Source organism: Malaclemys terrapin, chromosome 14 (assembly GCF_027887155.1).
Source record: "Malaclemys terrapin pileata isolate rMalTer1 chromosome 14, rMalTer1.hap1, whole genome shotgun sequence".
Lineage (NCBI taxonomy): Eukaryota > Metazoa > Chordata > Testudines > Emydidae > Malaclemys > Malaclemys terrapin.
Window position 1 is genome coordinate 26,742,715 of NC_071518.1, and position 21,704 is coordinate 26,764,418.

At 40.2% G+C, this 21,704-nt stretch overlaps 1 protein-coding gene across 6 annotated transcripts in view; it reads right to left on the minus strand.

The window, feature by feature from the left end:
• ZNF423 (zinc finger protein 423) overlaps positions 1-21,704 on the minus strand; it is a 323,891-nt gene that overhangs the window by 21,090 nt on the left and 281,097 nt on the right. For 5 of the 6 annotated variants that reach the window (XM_054048905.1, XM_054048904.1, XM_054048909.1 and 2 more), the window contains 2 exons: positions 6,373-6,504; positions 4,324-4,439 (listed from right to left, as the gene is read on the minus strand). The exons of the other annotated variant lie outside the window; for it this stretch is intronic. In XM_054048905.1, coding sequence (XP_053904880.1) covers positions 4,324-4,439; positions 6,373-6,504 — 248 coding nt within the window. The remainder of the gene's footprint in view (positions 1-4,323; positions 4,440-6,372; positions 6,505-21,704) is intronic. 6 annotated transcript variants of the gene reach the window in all.

Genomic DNA, 21,704 nt, shown 5'->3' on the forward strand with positions numbered 1-21,704 from the left:
TTAGAGGGAAACGGTATGATTAGCAGCATAGAAGCAAACAGCAGGAATTAATCCTTTAAATACAAATATTTTATTGGTTATGCCACGGCTCCTCGGAAAAACAGTGGGGCAAAGAGCACAGATGAAAACCCTCTTTGAGTTTCCTCTAAAATCACTATTCAGTCACAATTTGCTTAATGCAATTCTTAATGCAAGCAATTAAGAATTTAGATTTCGCAACTCTGCTTAACAACACAAGTTTAACTATCAACACCCAACATGTGTCATGATTTCAGTCTGTCTTCTAACTTGGCAGGGTTCCCTACTTCAGTATAAATCTAAAGACTACCATTGCAGTGGGCAAAGTACTTTCAGTAGTTCATATCCAAAGTATGGCTGTGCTGTACACTATTTCAGCTTCGGCAGGGCAGTACATTAAAGGCACACTCAGCAGCTAATGATTAGTTTGTAATATAGGTCCTAGAGATCATCTTCTGTTTCACAAAGGCTTCTTTCGTCTCTCTGTAGTATGAATAAGGCTAAATTCAATTTTCATTTAACTCCTGAGATAAGTCTACACTTGTTTAATTAAATACATTTCAGAAGGCAGAATGAAGTACTACAGAACAAAAGTATTATAGGTTATGTGTAAATTTATTTCTATTAAGTGTCATTAGATGGAAAAAATATTTACAAGGCATAAGACTTTCATCACATTCATAGATATCTAAGCTTGACTAGCTATCATCCTGAGTGTTCAGAATGTATAATATTGCACTAGTTTGCTGCAAAATGCTCAGTATAACCACAGATCTACTATGTTCTTTCACCATTATTTTCCACCTAGAATGGCATGTTCCATTGTTTTGTATCTACCCTCTCTTATGTGGGACGTCTTTACACACTATATATCACAATGTATTTATCCTTACAATGTTTTCTATTTTCCTTTTGATGGTGGAAGTGCTGCAATATTAAACAAGCAGGACCAAATTCTATTCTTTGTTACACGGGGGTCTATGAAGTTACTCTGGAATTACATCAGTGTAACTGAGAACAGGATCTTGTCTTTGTGGCTCCAACTGACTACCTGCAAATGTCATGCTACTGATGCAGCAACTTAATTTTTTTCCCCAAACTATTGAAATGTGAATTTGAAATGATAATCTCCTTTCTAACATGGTCCATATATGTCCCTTATGTCATACTATACCTAAGGAATCTGCTTAAAAATAGTCACACAGCAGCAGGGCTAACTTATGGCATGCCATTACATTTGCAAAATTAAATAGTTTTTTCTCCCAATATATGCCCTTCTCCCCACTCTCCTCCCTTTTTCTTGCCCTCTGAAACCTAAGGGATAGCTCGACCATTGGCCTGCTAAACCCTGAGTTGTGAGTTCAATCCTTGAGGGGGCCACTTAGGGATCTGGGGCAAAATCAGTACTTGGTCCTGCTAGTGAAGGCAGGGGCTGGACTCGATGACCTTTCGGGGTCCCTTCCAGTTCTAGGAGATAGGTATATCTCCATATATTTATATTTAAAAGGGCACAATGGAAAGTTTCTCCTTGTCATGTAATATTAAGATTTCAAAAAAAAAAACAAGTGAAATAAAATAGAACAGGTCTGATTCTGACATAAAATGAGTTATTCCTAATTTACAACAGTGGGAAAGGAAGATTAGAATTGAAAAGTCAGATTCGTCAAGCATAACTGTTTGATGGACGGAGACTTTAACATACAGGAGAAATTGCAGTGCTAAGAGACTAAAAGGTCTATGCAGATTAAACTGTTATTAGCAGCTAAACAAACTGGTTCACTAAGTAATACTAAATCTTCATTACTCAACTAGCAGACAAAAATTTAATAAACAGCCAAGGAATTTAAAACAGGCAACCTACAAATAAGCAACTGATGAGTTAATCATCCTAAATAAGGTTGCCAGTTCAAAAGTCTTCCTAACTAATTTATTCACATACTCTGTGCCTTGCTTGGCTCAGTTATTTCAATCAATAAAAGCCCCTACTTCAAGTAAACACCCTATTCTGAGTCACCACTAAATTCATGAGTAAAACTGTGTAGTTAAACATTGAATTTTCATTCAGCCAACACCATTTAAAATTACTTGTATAATTATTATGAACACAGGAATTTTAAATGCACACAAATCCTGTGTAAAAACTGGAAAATTACAATTATGATTCAAATATATCTGATGAAAGCTGCTATTTGCATAGATTTTGCTATGCACAACACTTCAGAATTTGAACACTATGTAATTAAAATGGTTAATTGCAAAAAGCAATTGGTCGTTAGGACTATAATTTAACAAGGTTCTCTGTATTTGACCATCTGATTTAAAAGGTTAATGCAGTGACCTAGGAAGCCACTGCACCCATTTGAATTGTGCTGGCATTTTGACCAAAGACCACTTTAAAGGAAAAAGGGGAGGAAAAATCCAAGCTCGCTTTGTAAGCCAGTATTATCTTCTAAAACCTACACAGTGAGAAATCACAAAAACAAAATCTGCCGACTTTATTAAAATATTAACAGGGTATAGTTAAAACTTTTGTACACTTATGCAAATGAGGTTGCTAGAACAAGGGAAAGAAGAGGTTCCCCTGGGAGAAAAAAATATAAAATCAACAAAGTGAAAAGATCAACCATCCTTCCACTGCATGACAGCACGACACAAGAGGCATCAGCTTGGGAATTCAGCAAGATAAATAAAAACCCTCCAAAGTTTAAGTAAATCATGGTTTATAAAGCTAATAGATTTAAATGAGGCATACAGTATCCTTCTATAAAAAGATTACATTTACCAGGGGACAGTAGCAGTATTTTGGCAGAAGTGCTAAACAGGTAAAATATGTATGATAAGGAAGGCCAGACTGAGAACCTCTGTGTATCTGTTTAAAAGGTAAAGCTCTGGTAGCCAATTTTTCTATGTGATAATTAGATATGCAGGGCTTTTCTCTGCTGCTAGATTAACACAAAGTTACAGCACTATGGCAGGTTCTCTGCATTTCAACGGGTTTAACACTGAAGGTCAAAACTTAATTTTAAGCATAATTGATTCAACACTAACCTGACCTATGAGGAAAGATTTTAAAAACTGGGCATGTTTAGTCTTGAGAAAAGAAGACTGAGGGGGGATGTGATAACAGTTTTCAAATATGCTAAGGGCTGTTATAAGGAGAATGTGATCAATTGTACTATGTGTTCACTGAAAGTAGGACAAGAAGTATTGGGCTTAATCTGCAGCAAGGGAGAATTAGGTTAGATATTTGGAAAAACTTTCTAACTCTCAGGGTAAAGCTCTGGAATAGGCCTCCAAGGGAGGCTGTGGAATCCCCATCACTGAAGGTATTTAAGAACAGGTTGGACAAACACCTGTCAGGGATGGTCTAGATTTACTTGGCCCCTCAGAGCAGGGGGCTGGACTTGATGATCTCTCGAGGCCTCTTCCAGGGCTATACTTTTATGATTCCCAACACTGCTCCTGAGAACTCCTCCAACATTAAGTGCTAAACTCTATCTCTTCAGCCAATGCGTGCAGTAGCAGCAGAAGGGGTGCAGTTGCCCCTGAGGGAGCTCCCAGAGCCCTTGTGCCTGAGGCAGACCTACTGCCTCCAGGAGGGCCAGGGGAATCTAGATCAGCGCAGTCTTTTGAAAAAGTGCAATGCATACTTCTGTCTGCGCGTGTGGAGACAGGAACGGGGGACCCCTCACACGCACACTTTGAGAAGGCTGAAATCAATGGAGCTACATCCACTTATGCCAGCAGCGAAATTGGACTGTAGTGCCTAGTTTTAACAATCTGCTACACGCTACTATGCCTTTGCGGCTGTGGCTGGTCTGATTAGAATTCTATGTTCAAGTAGCACGTACATTTTGCTCTTGTACCTAGATAGGTAGGATCCCTTAACTTTTTACTTAACACTGGGGAAGGGGGGATGTCAGAACGTTAGTTTAGTCTTTGTGTATTAATCATTCCCTACATTATTAATAGAGAAAAGGAAATTATTTACATAGTGCTTGATGTAGACATGTCAGTATGTAGCAATGCTACTGTCAAGAGAAATACTCATAAAGAATCATGATATCTGTCTTGTCTTATTTTATGCCAGCCAGGCTCGGAGATCCCTTTCTCCTGATAGCACCCACGGGGAGAGAGAGAGAAAGAGAGACTAGGAGAGTTTGCTGCTGTTGCAAAGAGGGAGGGAAAACCATGGTTATGCATTGATTAAAGAAATGGTCTAAAAGCTGTGCAGTGATGAGAGGGTTATTACATACAAACAAAATAATTGCTGTCAGTTTCTAGTTACTTATTTCAAAAACATACCTGAAGTTCTGTCTGAAAGAAGAACTTCTGTGGACACTGGGAACAGTCATAAATTTTATCCTCCTGCCCGTGGACTGCAAAGATATGCTGCTGCAGTTTATTTGCCTGTACAAAAACTGAAATAATACAGTGTGATCAGAGATTAAGTTTGCTTTAGGTAACTTCTGCCCTATATTTGCTGCACATTTATTATGGCTGTAATCCTAAAAGGTCCAATGATATTTATCAATAAATCATCAATATTTGTGTTTCAGTACAATTATCCTGCAAAAGTGGACAATATTAATAATTTAAGTTTTAAAGAATAATGTTTAGCTTAGTTATAATAGACTCTAAATATCATATCGATTTTTGAAATTCCACCATAAAGTCACTGCCATCCATTCATAATTGGATGAACCCAATTGTAAAATCGAAAAAAGGGTGTCACCTCTTTTGCAGGGAGCTGTGAGCCAATCATAAGTGCATGAGATTTATTTATAATGCAGGAGAATTGGACCAGTAGAGACCTAAGGGGTTAATCTAGAAGATGTGTGACCAATGCAACATTTCTGGCAGACTACAAAGGAAGTGTGAACCTGCAGATATAGTCTGTTGCAAAGACAACCTGTATAACTATTTTGTCGATACAGAATAGAAGAGATAAGTGTAACAGTATTTATGGTATTAAATCTTAAGCACTTTTATAATTTTGAACTGAAAGTAATTCTGATTTTGTCAGGTAGAGTTTGGAAATCAAGCATGCTGAGTTTATGATTTATTTGGTTAAGATAATTTCTCAGCCTACTTCACATCTCATTTTAGATCAATGTTTATGGGTTCTAGACCTATGCAATATGCAAAAGTAGCTTCTTACTAACTGAATTTAAAGAAATATTATTAAGGATTTACCAATACTTCATAGCATGTCTCAGAGGCTAAATCTACACTACTAGGTAGGAGTGTGACTGCCCTGCTCATGTACACGTACTCATGTGAGCCTCACTGAGCTAGCACAGGTATGAACAGCAGTGTAGCTGCGGTAGCACGGGCAACGGAGACATGGCTTAGCCATGCAGAGTAAAAGACCTGCCTGAAACTAGTTAGTACATACTCAGCATGGCTTAGCTCCCGTGGCTACAGAAAGTACATGTACACGAGCTGAGCTTGCAGTGTAAACATAGCCAGAAAAGGACAAATTAAGTTCAAAACTACAAATTGCAGTCTCTCAAACTGCAGATCAAATCCTGAGAGGTCATGAGCACCTGTACATGCTCCACTGAAGTTAAGGGGAACTGCGGGTGCCGAGTGCCCCTCATGATTCAATCCTTTATTTTTTACTTAGCTCATAGTCACACATGTAGGAAACGAAAGACAGAAGTCATGTACACATCCAGCATTACTTTAACATTTCGCAAATACAAATTGTTAATTGCAATTTTAAAAAGCATACAGAGCAGGTGACAACAGATCCTACAGACAGTCACTTTAACCAAGATCATCCAAATTTGCTTTGCAGAGACAGCTTAAGGTTAACTACAAAAGATGGATAAACAGCAAGATGTTAGATATGTGCTCTACACAGAAAAAACAAGACCTGGGCATATGTATCTGAGGGCAGATTCTGGTCTTACAATGAAAAAAATGAATACAGCAGTTGTCAAAACTATACAGTTTTAGGGTTTGATCTTACCAACCCTTTACTCACATGAGTACTTCCACTGAGAACTGACTACAGGCTACTTGTGTATGTAAAAAGCACTCACACGAGTGAGGGGTGCACAGGAGCAGGTCCTTACCTCACAAGAAATGTGTTTAGAAATGTACCCAACAAATGTAATTTTAAAAGGGCTATAATTAGCTTCTTGAGCTTGGGAACTGATACATGGTGTAAAAAAATCACAGTGCTGTTCTTCATTCCTAGCTCGTTTTAGACTGGTGATATCTTAAACGTTTCCAAGCAGAGCATTTTTTCCCAAGGAATGGAATACTGTATTTTAAAAATCCCCTGTGTGTCATTTCTGGATCAAGCCATGCACACTGAGGCTTGTCTAGGTCTTACTGTCTTACCTGTGAAACAAACAGGGCATTTGAATGTGCCTCCCATCCCCTCAAAGCTGTGCTCAATCAGGTGACACAGAAGCTTTGCTGGAGAGTCAAACATCTGGTTACACAGCTTGCACTCATGATTGATGCCTTCCTCTGCAAGGTTCAAATGATACAACTTGTTAGTGACACAGCAGATTAGTGTCTGAAATGCAGCAGTTTGCTAGAAATGGTAGTGCTGGATTGCACAGCTTCAAGGACCCAAAGACATTACAATTTCTGTGTCCCTATTACAAAAGCACACACAGTCACTTGTACAATGTATTCAGGTGTACAGCCGCAAGTCAAATTTAGGGGCATTTATTTTCAGCTGTGATGAAAGTGATGCTGTGATCAAACCACCAGTAACATATATGCCTGTTTACAGGCTTGTAACAATATTGTACCTTTGCACCTTGCATCTTACCACAAAGGCAGAACTGGATATCTATTATTAAACATTCAAACAGCATTTAAAACAAATTGAACAGTGTAAATTCAACCACCACCACCAGAAAGAGTGAAAACCCATCTTCACCTCAGATTATATTGCAAGTATATAGGAGGAGAAGAGGAAACTAACAGGGAATAGCAGGAATGCAGGGCTAACTCAGCCTTCATTTTATATGTAATGCCTTTTTTAGGTTGAAGTGAGACCACTGATGGTATTTAAATGGCATTTTTAAACTGAATTTCCCTTTCATATATATTTGTTTTGAACAGACCTTTCATGGAGATGTTCTGAATACAAAGAACCTATTTAAAAATCCCCTTAAATTCTGGTTTATTAATAGATAAACTTTCACTATTATTTTTATTATTATTATTATTTTTACCAGCATATTAACCTAATACATTAATTTGTCATTTTTGGTGTTTTGTTCAGTTAGGACATATTGTGAGATATTGGAACAACATTTCAAAAGACTCCCAGAAATACAAATGAAATAATCTGTATTTGGGCGGGGGGCGGGGGTAGGGAGAGGAGCAGGGGAGATACCTGTTTTGTGCATGCCAGTAAATATGCCCACATTTTAGGACATTATATGCGAAATTCTCATGAAAATATATTTTAAAAAAATCAAGTTCTGGCCTATGAGATATGCATTACTTTATGTCTTCATCTCAAAATCTCATCTAATTTACATTTTTAATTCCAGAATAGCAATAAGTGATTATAGTGTACTATGAAATAACCTTCTGCTAAATGTATTTGCATCCTTCAAATAATTTGAGAAAGAGCATAGAAAACCTCTGTTGATAATTGCTTTTATATTACCTTTTTATAACCTTAAAATGGCTGAACAGAGGAAAATTATTGTTTTCCATAAGGCCTCTGAAACTTAAGGAATCTCAAAGCCCTTACAAAGTAATAAGTTAAATAACAGTAGTATGGTAACAGTGAAGGCAAATGGAGCAGCCATTATGCACTTGTAAATAGCTCTCACACACACACAGCCTGCATATTAGAACCTGGCTTTTTGTTGAAAACAGGACCAGCAGGGGAGGGTTGGTGGCATGTAGCTGGAGAGAATTCCCAGAGTACATGTGTCTTAAAGGGCCCTAACCTCACCAAGAGGATATTAAAAAAAATCTGTAAGTGGTGCCTTGTGCAGGAGTAAGCTACTGCCTGGGCCAGTATTAGGAGCTGTCTACGCTGCTCCAAAAACAGGTAAGCTCCTGAAGCACTTATAAGTGGTGCTCTGTTCCCCATACTGCCTGTGACACATACAGAGCAGAGAGCAGAATGCTGATGACAAGAAAGGCTTGAGGAGAAGAGGCAGCATCAGTGAAGCATGAATGGATAGCTCCTCCCACTGAGGGTATGCCAGGCACCTCTAACATGTAGGGCACGTTTCTCTACCCTGATCTGCACTATGATCCTCTATTCATAAAATGACTGCAGAATATGCAATAAAGGCCCCCACAGTGTGCATAGCCAGTTTAGACTGGAGGGGGAAATGCTATCCTTTTTCTTTGTAATGTTTCATGGAGAAAGAAGGGGGAGATTGAGGGAAGTGGGGGAAAGACCGACAGATGGGATGGGAAGGAAGTAAAAATAGAAAAGGGAGACAGAAAGGAGAAGAGAGAAAACACTGGTGTGAGTACCGAGGCCCAGGACTTCAACTCTCCATTCTGACTACTCCAGAAATTCTCTACACGGACAAAACCGAGAGGTGGAATATTTGTCAGAACACTAGGATTCTAATTTGAATTTTTTTTAATTACTGATCTGCACAGCCACCAAAGATGGGCAGATATTTAGCATTTAAGTATGAAAATGTTTTTAAAACTTCCTTTCTCCCAATCTCCTGTATTATCCAATCTGGCTTCCTAGAAGAGACTCTTGTGTGCCCAGTTTCAATCCTGTGCAAATCTGCATAGTTTAGTAATAAACCCCATGGGGAAAAAAGGCAGGGAAATGGCTTTGTAATGGAGATGCTGTAGAACCCTTAACCAAATAGCTGTGAACAATGACAATGCAGTATAATAAACATGTAAAGTACAAAGCTGATACTATGGTAATAGAAAGAATTCCTTCAAATAGTAAATCAGAGAAATCATGTTTGACATTCACTTTCTAACTTCCATATACTGTATTATTCAGAAACCCATTCACCTGTGATTCATATATAGCATATGGTCCCGTGTGAGCACTCATTAGGAAAAATGTTTCCTTTGTGGCTAAATACCTATAATTTCAGCAAAATTAAAAATGTGAAATATATGTAATATTCAATATGAGACTGAAATTATATTCTCCGGGTCTTCACATGTTTAATTAGGTAACACTGATTGCATATTTTCTTGGCTGATCCCTGCAGTATTTTACATAGTTAAACCCATAACAAACTAAACCTGGAATGAAAAATAATAAAACATAATAGGTTCCTGCAGATCTGGAAATTTATCCCACTCGAGGCAAGACCTTTTGATTTGCAAATCCACTTCTGAATTATAAGGCCTTCTCCTCACCGGTGGGGTTTTGATTCCACTCCCACAGGAGTCCATTATGTATTTCTTGTGTCTATAAAACCATCCAGGAAGAAAAAATGGGGATCGGGGGGAGGGAAAGTACCCTGGTTAGCACGACAAACATTTCTCTATTCATGCATGTGTATCCTATGAAAATGCCCAAAGATACAGAGAGAACTGCTGCTACAATCACTCTCTTCTCTCTGGCATTTTAATAGAATTTTACATAGAAACACAGAGTATGCATAGAGATACAGGTGTATCTTTGGAGAATAACTTTCTTGAATTATATAAGATCACATAGGCACATGTGAGACAGCTTCATGGTGACAATACAGTGTCTGACATCCAGCACACCATTCAAGCATGTGCTGGTGGGCCCTAGTAAAAGAAAACATGCCATCATTTCCCTCATTTTTATTCCATTTCTTTAACATGACAGGCATCCATAAGAGAGTCCCACATAACTCAAGTGAATTATGCAGCCCTTCTCATTTGTAAAATAAAATGCAGATTTTTGCTCCTTGCTTTGCTAGATCTTCTCCCATTTCTCCTTAAGTGTATCTGTGTGTGGATCTATTGATTTTAACACCAAACAAGCAATACATTGCAAACAAGATTCTAAGGTTTCTTTCCCTTTCCCCCCCAAGCTCAGAATACTAAGCATTAATTTTACACTTCATTTCTCAAAAAAATAATAGGATGTGCTCCTGTTTAAAACAAGCAGGCCTGCTGGATTCTGTCAGGTTGAAACTATGTCAGGCCAAAAGAGGAACAGAGTGCTTTGTGTAAAAGTATCATGGGGAGATGATAGTATCCTGTAATGTTCTCAGTACCTACTTTTGTCTCCAAAAGCATTTGATCCCTGGCAGACACATACTTATTTCCATACTGGTCTTGAGGGAAGCCAGTAGGAATGAGAGCTGATTATCTGAATCCTGAAGGTGAAACCTGGGTGGTGCCCACTGATGTCAAAGGCAGGCATTTGTATAATTTTTTAGGTACATAATTTACTGTCTGTTAGTGAGGATTAGTGGGTCGCCCCGACCCAGCTGAACTGCAGTGGTGAAGCACACAGTTTATTGTTCTTAAGTTCAAACGCATTTATGTGATAGTTCTAAATATGCTGATAGGACGCTTAATAGCATTTACACTGTCATTCTGCCCATTTTATAGTGGGAATATGCTTCTCCATAAAGCTATTTCTGTTGCAGCAATGTGCATCTAATACATATTACAATGAGTCTCTAAGCCACTAAGAGAACTGACAATAGCAGCCTCCTGGCGAGGATGCAGTATAATTAATAATGCTGTATTAAACCCATGTTCTGTATCAGCTGCATTTCTAATTATAACTATATTCATGGCAATATAAAACAGTGCATTAACACTGTCATGCAATGACATGTTATCAAACCAATAACAAATGAGAGATTTGAACAATAAAGAGGCACTGTCTTTACTGTTAGTTAAAACTTCTTTCTGCAACTTGATTTAATAAAACAAAATTCTCCCTTACAGAAGAAAATAAAATAGTCCCAGACCATGTTGTGAAGAAATTTAAGACAATCTGACACTCATTCTTGATAGCAGCTTGTAAATCCCACACTGCAGCTCTTCCAAAAAACACTATTATTTCTGCTTCATTGCAGCAAATTAAGGTTAAGGGGAGGCTACAATGAGGCGTGCACATCCTGGAGTTACCTATACTTCTAATGAATCTTGATATAGTGAAATGCAGCGTAACCAAACATTAATGTACTATGTGACAAATCTGGTAACATTCAATGGGGCCCTGTAAGAGGTGCTTTAGTTACAGTAAAAAATAAATAGATATTAGAATAAACACATGGAAATAAATTGAGAAATGGAAGAAACTGTTGTTTATGCCATTCATTTCCAAGTAAAGCACTATTTAAAACAAACAAACAATCCAAGCCCTTTACACCATGATGTTATTTAGTAGGTGACTACAAACAGACTAGGAAAACAAATAAATGAAACAAGATCTGATAATAAAGAAAACCCATTAGCAAACCAAGAATATAGAAGCAATGTGAGAAAACTAACAATTTAATTCTAGACGGATGGCACTGTTTTACTATTGATTTGTCATTAAATGCCACAAAAATGAGTGTAGAACCAAGCTCTGAGCAAAGAAGCATGTAGACTATAAGCAAATCAGGGTCACAAGCAGGAAACAGTGGACCAACAAATGTTCAAATGAGATTGTTACTATAATGTTAGACATGCGGGATGATGTTACTTCACCAATATTTGTTACTTAAGAAAGCTTCTTACTGTACAAAATATCTGAGCTATATTTCTCATTTATATTTTCCTAATTAATCCAGGAGGATATAGTTGCACCCTTCTTTAAACCCCTAGAGAATGCTTCCCAATATCCTTCTGGAGAGATGAGACCCATGTCTTTTCTCCCAAGTGTCTTCAGGAGACACAAATGAGCTCTGCTAGCCTTACCTTGGCACCACTGGGACAAAGACACTCTTCAAAACAGTACCCTGACAATTAAGTAGTCTGGTTTTGAAAGGCTTGGGATTGATGGCATGGACAGCGAAATATCACCTGGGGAACTGGGTGTAGTCCTCTGTGGGTTGCTTGAGGTCAGTTACTATAGCAACATAGAATGAGCTCAACCTTGTAACTGACCCTTATCTTTTTTTGATCTGTGGGACACTTGGGGCCATAGCTGGAAATCAACTGGAAAATAATCTGGTCACATATCAGAAAGAAAACTATTTATACTATTTATCCAGGTAGAGCTGATCTCTCCCTTTGACAACTCTGCTACATTATGAGGCCCTTAATGTTTCTACACTATTCAATAAAAGTATGTAGACAATCTATACTTATATACTGTAACAAAATGCAACCACAGGTATCTTTATTGTTGGTTATATTGATATAGTGCCAAATTCTCCCGTTGCTCCCAGCTCATGCAGTTCCACAGACTTGACTATGTAGATACATAGACATCTACACACCTCTTACAGAGTTTAATATTTTAGGGTGTCATCTGCAACTCATATTCTTTTGTGCTTTATCTCGCAGATGAAATATTATTCTGCTTTGAAATATATTTTTATGATCTAGAATGGCACAAAACTGATGTCTTTTATGAGCTGAAGATTGGTTAATAAAATCTTGTATTCCTGCTTCAGTCCTATGACAATTTTACTATTATAAGTTTTTAAGGGATATGACAGCTGTCCACAGTGGTTAAAAACATCACTTTAATGAAAAATGATAACACGAGGTGTTTTATATTTCTAGATAGTGCATAAGAAAACTCAACAAAATGCATTTGCTTTTGAAGCATATCCAAGTTTATTGATTAAAATTAATGATATCTTCCTTATTTTTCCTGTATATTGAAATACAGCTCTTTATAATGGTTTGACAAAAACAAATTGTGGATATGCCCAGCTTCCTGCAGGTGAAGTTGATTTTGGAAAGCGGTGAACGTATGAAGAGATAAAAGTCTCAAAACCTCTTTTCAAATTTCACTAAGAGGCAGCATTCTACTGATCTCCGGTAATAAACTTTCTAACACTGCCTTTGTTGTACTCATTACATGGCTCTCTACTCCTAAAAAGCTATTCTTTTTCAGAGTAAATTAGCCCAAACCTACCACACACTTTAAACTCTTTTCATTATCCCATGAGACTCTCGGGCTCAAAATATGCAGGGGAATTAGATTCCAAATTATTTATTTGGTAGCATGGAAGTTCGTGGTATACACTGTATACAGTACATGTTAGTAGATTGCAAAATTAAAATGACCATTAAAAGAAGCAGGCTCCCAGGGGCTGAGAATGATACTGTGTAAATTGCTGTGGGATTTCCTATTGAATGGAATTACAGACTGACTTCTGAATGTTACTCAAGAATTGACACTGCATCACAGTGTATCTAGAGTTAATGTCTGTCAGCCTCACTCTAGAAACCTCTCTTTTCTGCATGGTTTATGTCAAATTTTCCTCTGGGCTGAAGTTATGAGCCTGAGTCTCCTCTTACATCAGTGTAAATCAGGTATAACGAGAGGTAAATGCAGGAGCGGCGCCAGGGTTTTTGGCGCCCTAGGCGGGGGTCCTTCCGCGCTCCCGGTCGTCGTCGGCAATTCTGCGGTGGGGGGGGTCCTTCCACGCTCCCGGTCTTCAGGGCACTTCGGCGGCGGGTCCCGGAGCGAGTGAAGGACCCGCCGCAGAATTGCCGCCAAAGACCCGGAGCGCAGAAGGACCCCCCTGCCACCGAATTGCTGCCCCCCCAAATCCTGGTGCCCTAGGTGACCATCTAGGTCGCCTAAATGGAAGCGCCGGCCCTGGGTAAATGAAGTCCTACACACACACACAAACGTAATTTGTATGAAATTGATAAACCAGTAACACTGGCCAAAGTCAAACACAGTATAATTGTTACACAAGCTTCCTCATGCTGCGCAACTCTGCCTATGTATTTTAGTCATGGGCCCAATTCACTACTGCATATTCCCCATTTTAATGGTGTCAGGTCACTTTAAAACTGAAGTAATACAGTGGTAAATCATGAGTTGCAGTACCTATACAATTCCTGTATTGGTATCCCCTGAATAATTCTGCCAATTGATACATCTCAATCAACAAATGGTCTACCATCTTTCCATGTCTGTTCTCCATACCATTCTATCACTGGAGCTCATTCCTAATATGCAACACCCCTGCTACTTCCACCCTGGTGTTCCACTGAGCCAAGCCGGACAGTATCAAATACAATTGCGTGTTATGGACAAATCATAAACATCAATTTTATCTAGATGGCACCTACTCACCTTTATGTTATATATGTCCCCAAGGAAATTAAAAATAAAAACAAACTCCTATAAAATCTTATCAGAACCAAATAGTATTCCATTGTACTGCCTCAAATATGGAAGTCTTTAAATCCAATCTAAATGAAGAGAAATCCATGACATCTTTCAGTTTACAGGCCTGTGTACAGAACAGTGCATTCCACCACAGATGCAAAGAAACACAACGCCCCCAGTGCTATTTTAGCAAACTCCTAGCTCCATAAACCCAGTGTCTTGTGACATAAAAATAGTGTGATCGTGTACAGGGTACTGGTAGGTCATTGCAATAATTTGGAGCTACTCAAGGATTATAAGGGATACTAAAACCAAAACCTTAAACTCTGCCTGCACTCCGTTGGAGACTAATGCAAAATACGAAGGAAAACACAGGTACAATTCCTTCATTTGCTCCTAACATTGTCACATCCAGTGGGGATCAGGATGAAACCACCAAACTCATCTTTGCTTGTGTCCAAATCTAGGTATAGAGAGGTGAGAGGCTAAAGTGCTAAGTCACTGTGGCACCCAGCCCCTTCTACCACACTGAATGTCCCGGATGCAGGCTTACAATGCATACTCAGGATCACACACACATTATTTTTAAATTTTTAAAACCCCCACTGAAGAATGTCACTGATCTTCAGATTAAAGTGCCCAAGAACACTTTGACACAATAGACTATAAATCTATCATGTAAATAATCATCAGATTAATGGTCTATAATAGTATATAATTAACATGACAGACAGGCTCCAAGCTAGTTGTTGTCATCTACTCAGTTTACAGGAATGTATCATACCACTTCCATTAACGTGTGTTGGGGGAAAACAAGAACCATTATAATGTGTGGGGGGGGGGGGGGGGGGGGAGGGGGGGCACACACGTAGAAACAAAGGAAATGTGACACAAACCACTCCACTGGATGGATAGAGGGATCTCCCAGCCATTCAATTAATTTAACCTTTAAACACCAATATTTTGCCTGTATACTGTAGCACATATGTTAAGGACTTGTTAGCACTAGAAATCTGTACTGCTTTCATTATACATAGTTAAAGTGTGGGCACAGTCAGATCAGTATAAAAGTGCTTTATGGTATAGCTATTCCCATACAGGAAGGGAAATAGCTACATAGGTACCAATCACCTTTACACCACTATAACTGACTCTACACTATGGCTTTAAGCTGTGTAGCAATTTTGGTAAAACAAACAACCACTGTCATATTTCTTCACTGAAAACAATCTACTCACCTCTACATGACAGATAACAATGGCTACATGGGACCTTAAATGTTCACTTAACTGGCATGTGCATATATGTCTGGGTAGATGAAAAAACACATTTCATAAGTGAAGATTTCTAAGGAGCAAACAACATATTCTATTCTTCAAGACAATCAGAAAGAAGATTTGGTCTGAGGACAGAAAATATCTTATGCAAATTTCTATATTTCCATACTAAAGGCATATTCTCAAGTCAATGTGCAGAGCATCTCCCACCAATGCCAATGGGATTTGCTTGACTGAAGCACCACACATCAGGTGGAGAATGTATCCTTTATTAACTTGGCCTTAAAAAAATCCCCCACAAACCAGGTTTCTTAAAAGAGATTTCAACATCATACAACCATTATGCATAGTATGAAATGTGAAATTTACTCTCAGTAGCACATGGCCAGTTGCTCCACATAAAAAAACCCCACCGTTAGATTTGTTGTTCATTCTGCACGAGTTGGCCCACTTATGATCGGACACAGATTTTGTCCAGCATAAGGACCTAGAAGTGCCTGAGATGAAACACTTGCTCTGTAAACTCTCCAGATGCAGCTGTGTGTGTGCATCTTGCACAGCAGCTCTGAGCTTAAACAGGTTGGCAACATAGCGAAACCATTTCAACCAAGTACTTCGGTTTTTGCTTTGGTTTTGTTGCCTTTTTCATGTATTTATTTTGTTGTGTGAGTATTCCAGTCAGACACAATGCTGACAGTGGTACATTCTCACTGAACAAGATAAACAGTTTGGTTTTATTTCTTTAATTTTTTAAGCAAAACAGCCCCCATCTTTTCATTTAATGTGTCTGGACAAGCTTCCGATCCCCAAAGGAAGACCTACGCAAACTGGTGTAGTGCAGAGTAGGAAGTTCTAGAGGATACACACAGGCTCCAGCAGAAAGTATTCTAGAGTTTTGGGGACAGCCTTCCTTTTTGTTCAATTAAAGGAAGATGAAATGCTGATCTCAGAGGGATTTTGACCCTCTTCTAGTCTTGGAAAAAAGAGTTAACATACAACCAAGTTAAAAGAAAATAACTAGGAGAAGACAATCTTGCAAAGTAGTCCTTGACTAATACTACTCTAGTATCTGCCATTTAAAAGTTAACTTTTGCCTATAGACAAGCCTACAGTTACCAGAGTTGTTTCCTTTTCAGCGGATAGATATTGTATCTCTGGTCTACTGTGTAGTGACTATTGGTAAATCCTGACTTCTTATTGATGATCATTGTATTTGAACTTAATGTTTCTTCCGGGTTCCTGGTTTGCTGATGCATAATGTGGTGTGCAGTAGGTCCCTGGTAAAAACAAAAGAACTCTGAGGGAAGAAATATGTGACGATGTATCATTCAGTACATTCACTGGCCCTAGCATGACTACCCTCTTCTTAGGGTGGGGCCTAAAATAAAAGGACAGTCAGATAAAATTATACAGAGGTACAGAGAAGTTAAATGACTTTCCCAGGGTCACATGTCAAGTCAGTAGCAGAACCAAGAACAATACCCAGAAGCTCTGTGTGGTGGGGCAGCTGCCCCACTCCTGGAGAACAGGGATTAAAACAGCCAAGCTAGGCTGACTGGAGTAGCAGCCACAGCTGTGGCTAGCTCAGTTAGGGCCCAGCTGGCCCTGGTAAGAGGGCTGTGGGCCAGAAGCTGGCGGAGTCTCTCTCCAGCCTTGGAGGGAGAAGGACCTGGCTGCCTGGGAGCTCAGGGTAAATGGAACAGAGCAGGGCTGGGGAAAGGCAAGAGGCACTGGGGAACTCCAGCCTAGTAAACCCCCAGGCGGTGGGCCCTGCTAAAAAGCAAAAACAGGTACTGGGGTTGCAGAGGCTGCAGCCCGGGCTTAGGCAGAGGCAGCTGGTCCTAACCCCTTGCCAATGATGAATGGCCTTTACAGACTGAAGCTAGATGACGACTGGCAGTAGCCACTGAGGCCAGGTGGGTTTAGAGGGTTGGGGGTTCCCCTGGGAGGGGAGACCCAGAGAGTGGGGGTACTGCTGGGGCAGAACCCCGAGGTAAAGTGCACTGGGGTCTGGGAGGGACATGGGGCCGGCGGCAGGCGAGACACCGGCCTGCAGAAGGCACTCCATATGCTGGAGAGCTAATTCCCAAGACGACCAGCAGGAGGCGCCGTGCTGGTGAGTCTTCGCTCGCTACACCCTGTTTTCCAATTCCCCAGTTCTAACTACAAGACAACACTCCATCCCATACTGTATAGTATATTTAATTTTAAAATGTATCGTACAGCGAATCTTAACTACTTAGGAGTTCTTATGAATATGCTAAATCATTGCTCGCTCAAATGGTACTGGGCATGAGCATCTAGACCTGAGGAGACTAACTGCGGACCATGCCAATTTTTAAGAGTTTATTTCTTTTCCCCTGTTTAATAGCAGTAAGTGTGTTAGAGCACAAAGAGAAAGAGAGAGACCTGGACTACATTTCTAGCTAGGCTAGAGGCCCATGATTCCACTTCTCCAGAATTCCACTTCTCTCTAGAGTGCTTTACGAGACCCATCATGCCTCAGGTGCAGCCTTTACACACAAATCCCACTGGGAAGATCAGGCCAAAGGCTCTCTACAGCAAGACAGGTCTGCACCAAGGATACCTATTCCATTCACAAGGTTAGCTGTTCCCAATAGTTCTAATGTACAACCTAAGAAGCCATATGCAGGCAGTGTGGCACAGGGAACAGTTGAATCTTTGCAGTCAGATGAGCACCAATTATATGTTGTATCAATAAATGAAAAGCTAGAGTGTGGAACGGTTCACACAAGCAGCATGTGCAAAATAATGCACCACAAATGAATAATGGGTACAAAATAGTTGCAGGGCAATCAACCGTTCTTCATGACATAGATAGTTTCTCATTGTGCAGAATTCAAACACTCGGGAAGAGATTACAGAAATATTCAAAGATATAATATTTGTATTTTGAATGTTAATTTGATATAAAGGAGTGTGCATGAGGGAATGTTTATAATCAGCACTCCAATAAACTCACAAATGACTCTAGTATTTTATAAGCTTGTTAGAAACAAATCACTCCCTTAGCTTATATTTACTTACTGATGAATCATAAAAGGCCCCAATACACAAAGAGTAAATTCAAAAATGGTTTTCCTCATGTTTTATCTTCAACGATACTGGAACCCTCTCAATCCTGCCATGCATCCTGGCCATACACCCCATGGTTGTAGGGTTAAACGTCAATTCCCCCAGAAGAATACATGTAATTTTGAAGCACATTTCCTCCTCCTCCCTATCCCCCACCAATGTAGATTGGCTACCCTGATCTGGAGCTGAATCCAACTAGCTCAAGCTGCCTCCTGTCTTTATGTTGCCTGGAGAGGTGTCTATGGGAGCAAATCCTATTGTGCCAGTTTACATAATGATGAAGCTCTAGGATGAGTGCTCAGCCTTAAGAGGGATTGGAGAAAATATGCACTAGCTTCCAAATCAATGTAACTGAAGACACCATGCAAAACGCACAAAATCGACTCTGCAATATATTTATACGTATTCACAGGTACTGAGGCTTACCTCAGTTCAACTGTGGGCACTGCAAAATGTATCTTTGAAAATCAACTGAAGCAGTGTTATAAGTGAGGTGTCAACACCCTCCCAAATAGACCCTCATTACCACTGAAATATTCTTCACGTTCTCTCTGTACATCAGACCAATAATCGACCCTGGATGAAAACCTCTTTTATCCAGTTTAAAAAACACTATGATGCTTTAATGCAACAGGAACATGCTTCAGTGGACAATATAACACCTACACCTTCCAAATACGATTAGTTATACACCAGCTCAAAGCAATAACACACTAGGCCGCAAGCACCTGTGTTAGACATTTTACTTCTAGCAATAACCATACTAGTGTTACCAAAGTGTGACACAATGGCTGGGTTTTGTAAGTAATTGTTTCGTAAGGTCCACACACTGTGTTCACATCCAGCAAGCAATACAAGTGGAGGAAAAAAAGCTGATGGAACAATATCTCATTTTTCAAATGTAACTAAGTACTGTACACAGTAATGGGTGTGATGGGGATAGTCAGCTTTGTGCTCTTATTGACCACATAGAAATAATACTGGGCTATTAGAACATACTTTTTTATTTAATGTCCACTTAAAACATTAAGCAGAGCATTACACAAATACTTTATTATGGTCTGTAAAGAGGAGCTATTTACGGTAGTTGAAAAATCACTTGCCAAATTTAGGCATAAGTGCTTTCAGTACAGACACAGATGTATATTAGCTTTGCAAAAGTTAACGTAACGAGGGCCTGTGTCCTGATGGCCACAGCCTTACGTTGACCCATGCACAGATTATTCCACAAAACATAATCTGCATGAGATGTGGAGTGTCTGGATTATGGGTTTATTCACTACAATACAGACCAAACCCTTCATCCAGGTCCCAGTTTCAGAGGACGTACAGTGAGAACTCCGTAGGTTTGGGGAAAAGTAGAGGAGTAGGGTGCAAAAATTATATCCAGATTAGAAATCTAATTCACCTAAGTAGACAGTCTTGCAAAATCTTGAATACTTTTCTTTAACCCCCTGAGGTATAAATTAGTCTGGTGGTACCCATGAGTTACTCTGCATGATTTAAAAATATATCAGTGTCAACAGAAGCTGCCTGAATTCACTACACTGCAAGGTAAATGAACCATTACAATAATTCAGACACAAACTAAGATGACTTTCTTCAATGCATCAAAAATACACAATCCTTTTTGCTGAGTCAATATTTCCTGAGGTGCATTATGAGAAACGCTGGTTCTTAAGAGCTATAACAGCAGCCAAAAGATTAATTCTTTTTTAACCCATGCACAAGCCATAATGCACTGGTACAAAAGTTTACTGGAAGGTGCCAATTTTGAGAAGGGGGCACATTCAAAACTTGCTAGCCCTTATCAATATGACAGCTCTTCAAAATGTGTTTAATGACATGGTCGGCAAGCAGCATTACCTGGTGTCCTCTAAAGATAATGGAGAGAAAGACACCAATGTCACAATGGAGCAAAATGGAGCATAGGTCAGGAGACCCTCTCAAAGATAAGGAAAGAGTAGGCTATACCATCATCATCAAGCCAGTCTTGCTAACAGGTTTTGAACAGGGGCTAATGCTAACCATTGTAACAGAACCCAAATCCTCACAGATGGATTCTGGGTAAAATAGTCTCACAACCCTAGCGTGGAGTGGGAACGGTTTGGAGAACAAAGGGGAAAGGGATATGGAGGAATTGTATGGCAGACTACTCTGTCAACTGACATTTTATACTCTTTCAAATAGCTTGTATGCACAAGTGCTAATATTTTATGTTTTATATTGTAAAAGAACAGTGCAGCAGAACCAACATCGGCATCATGAGCTCTCTCAGGACTATGGGATTTAAGAAGGCCCCTGTCAACATTTTAAGCGATACTGACTTCAGAAATTTCAAAAAGCATAAAACCTGCTATAGATGATACTGGACTACAATCCGTATCCAGTCAACACACGTGTGCTTTCTTAGTGGCAGGGACCTAAACTGTCATATGGAGACAAGCCTGGATTTCTGATTTCAGCCTCTTGCTCCTCATGCTACATGAAAAACAAAGGACTCACTCCCTAGAGGGGAAGAATTCCTCAAACTGCTCAACTGTTACCAGCCTATTAAAGAGAGAGCTGTAGACTGGCTCTTCAATAAAGAGGGCTCTGGGCTGGGGCAGGGCTGCGGGAAGGGGTGAGGGCTCTGGGGTGAGGCTGGGGATGAGGGGTTTGGGGTGCAGGAGGGGGCTCCAGGTTTGGAGGGGGCTCAGGGCTGTGGCAGGGGGTTGGGGTGCAGGAGGGAGTCAGAGCTCTGGGCTGGGGGTGCAGGCTCGGGGGTGGGGCTGGGGATGAGGGGTTTGGGGAAGGGACTCTGGGTTGGGGGAGGCTCAGGGCTGGGGATTGGGGCACGGGGCTTACCTCCAGCGGTTCCCGGTCAGCGGCGCAGCCAGGGTGCAGAGGCAGGCTTCCCGCCTGTCCTGGCACCGTGGACCATGCTGCACTCCGGAAGCGGCCAGCAGCAGGTCCAACTCCTAGGCAGGGGTGCACAAGCGGCTCCATGTGGCTCTTGCCTGCAGACACTGCCCCCCAGCTCCCATTGGTCATTTCCCGGCCAATGGGAATGCGGAGCCGGTGCTCGGGGCGGGGGTAGTGCGCAGAGCCCCGTGGCCCCCCCC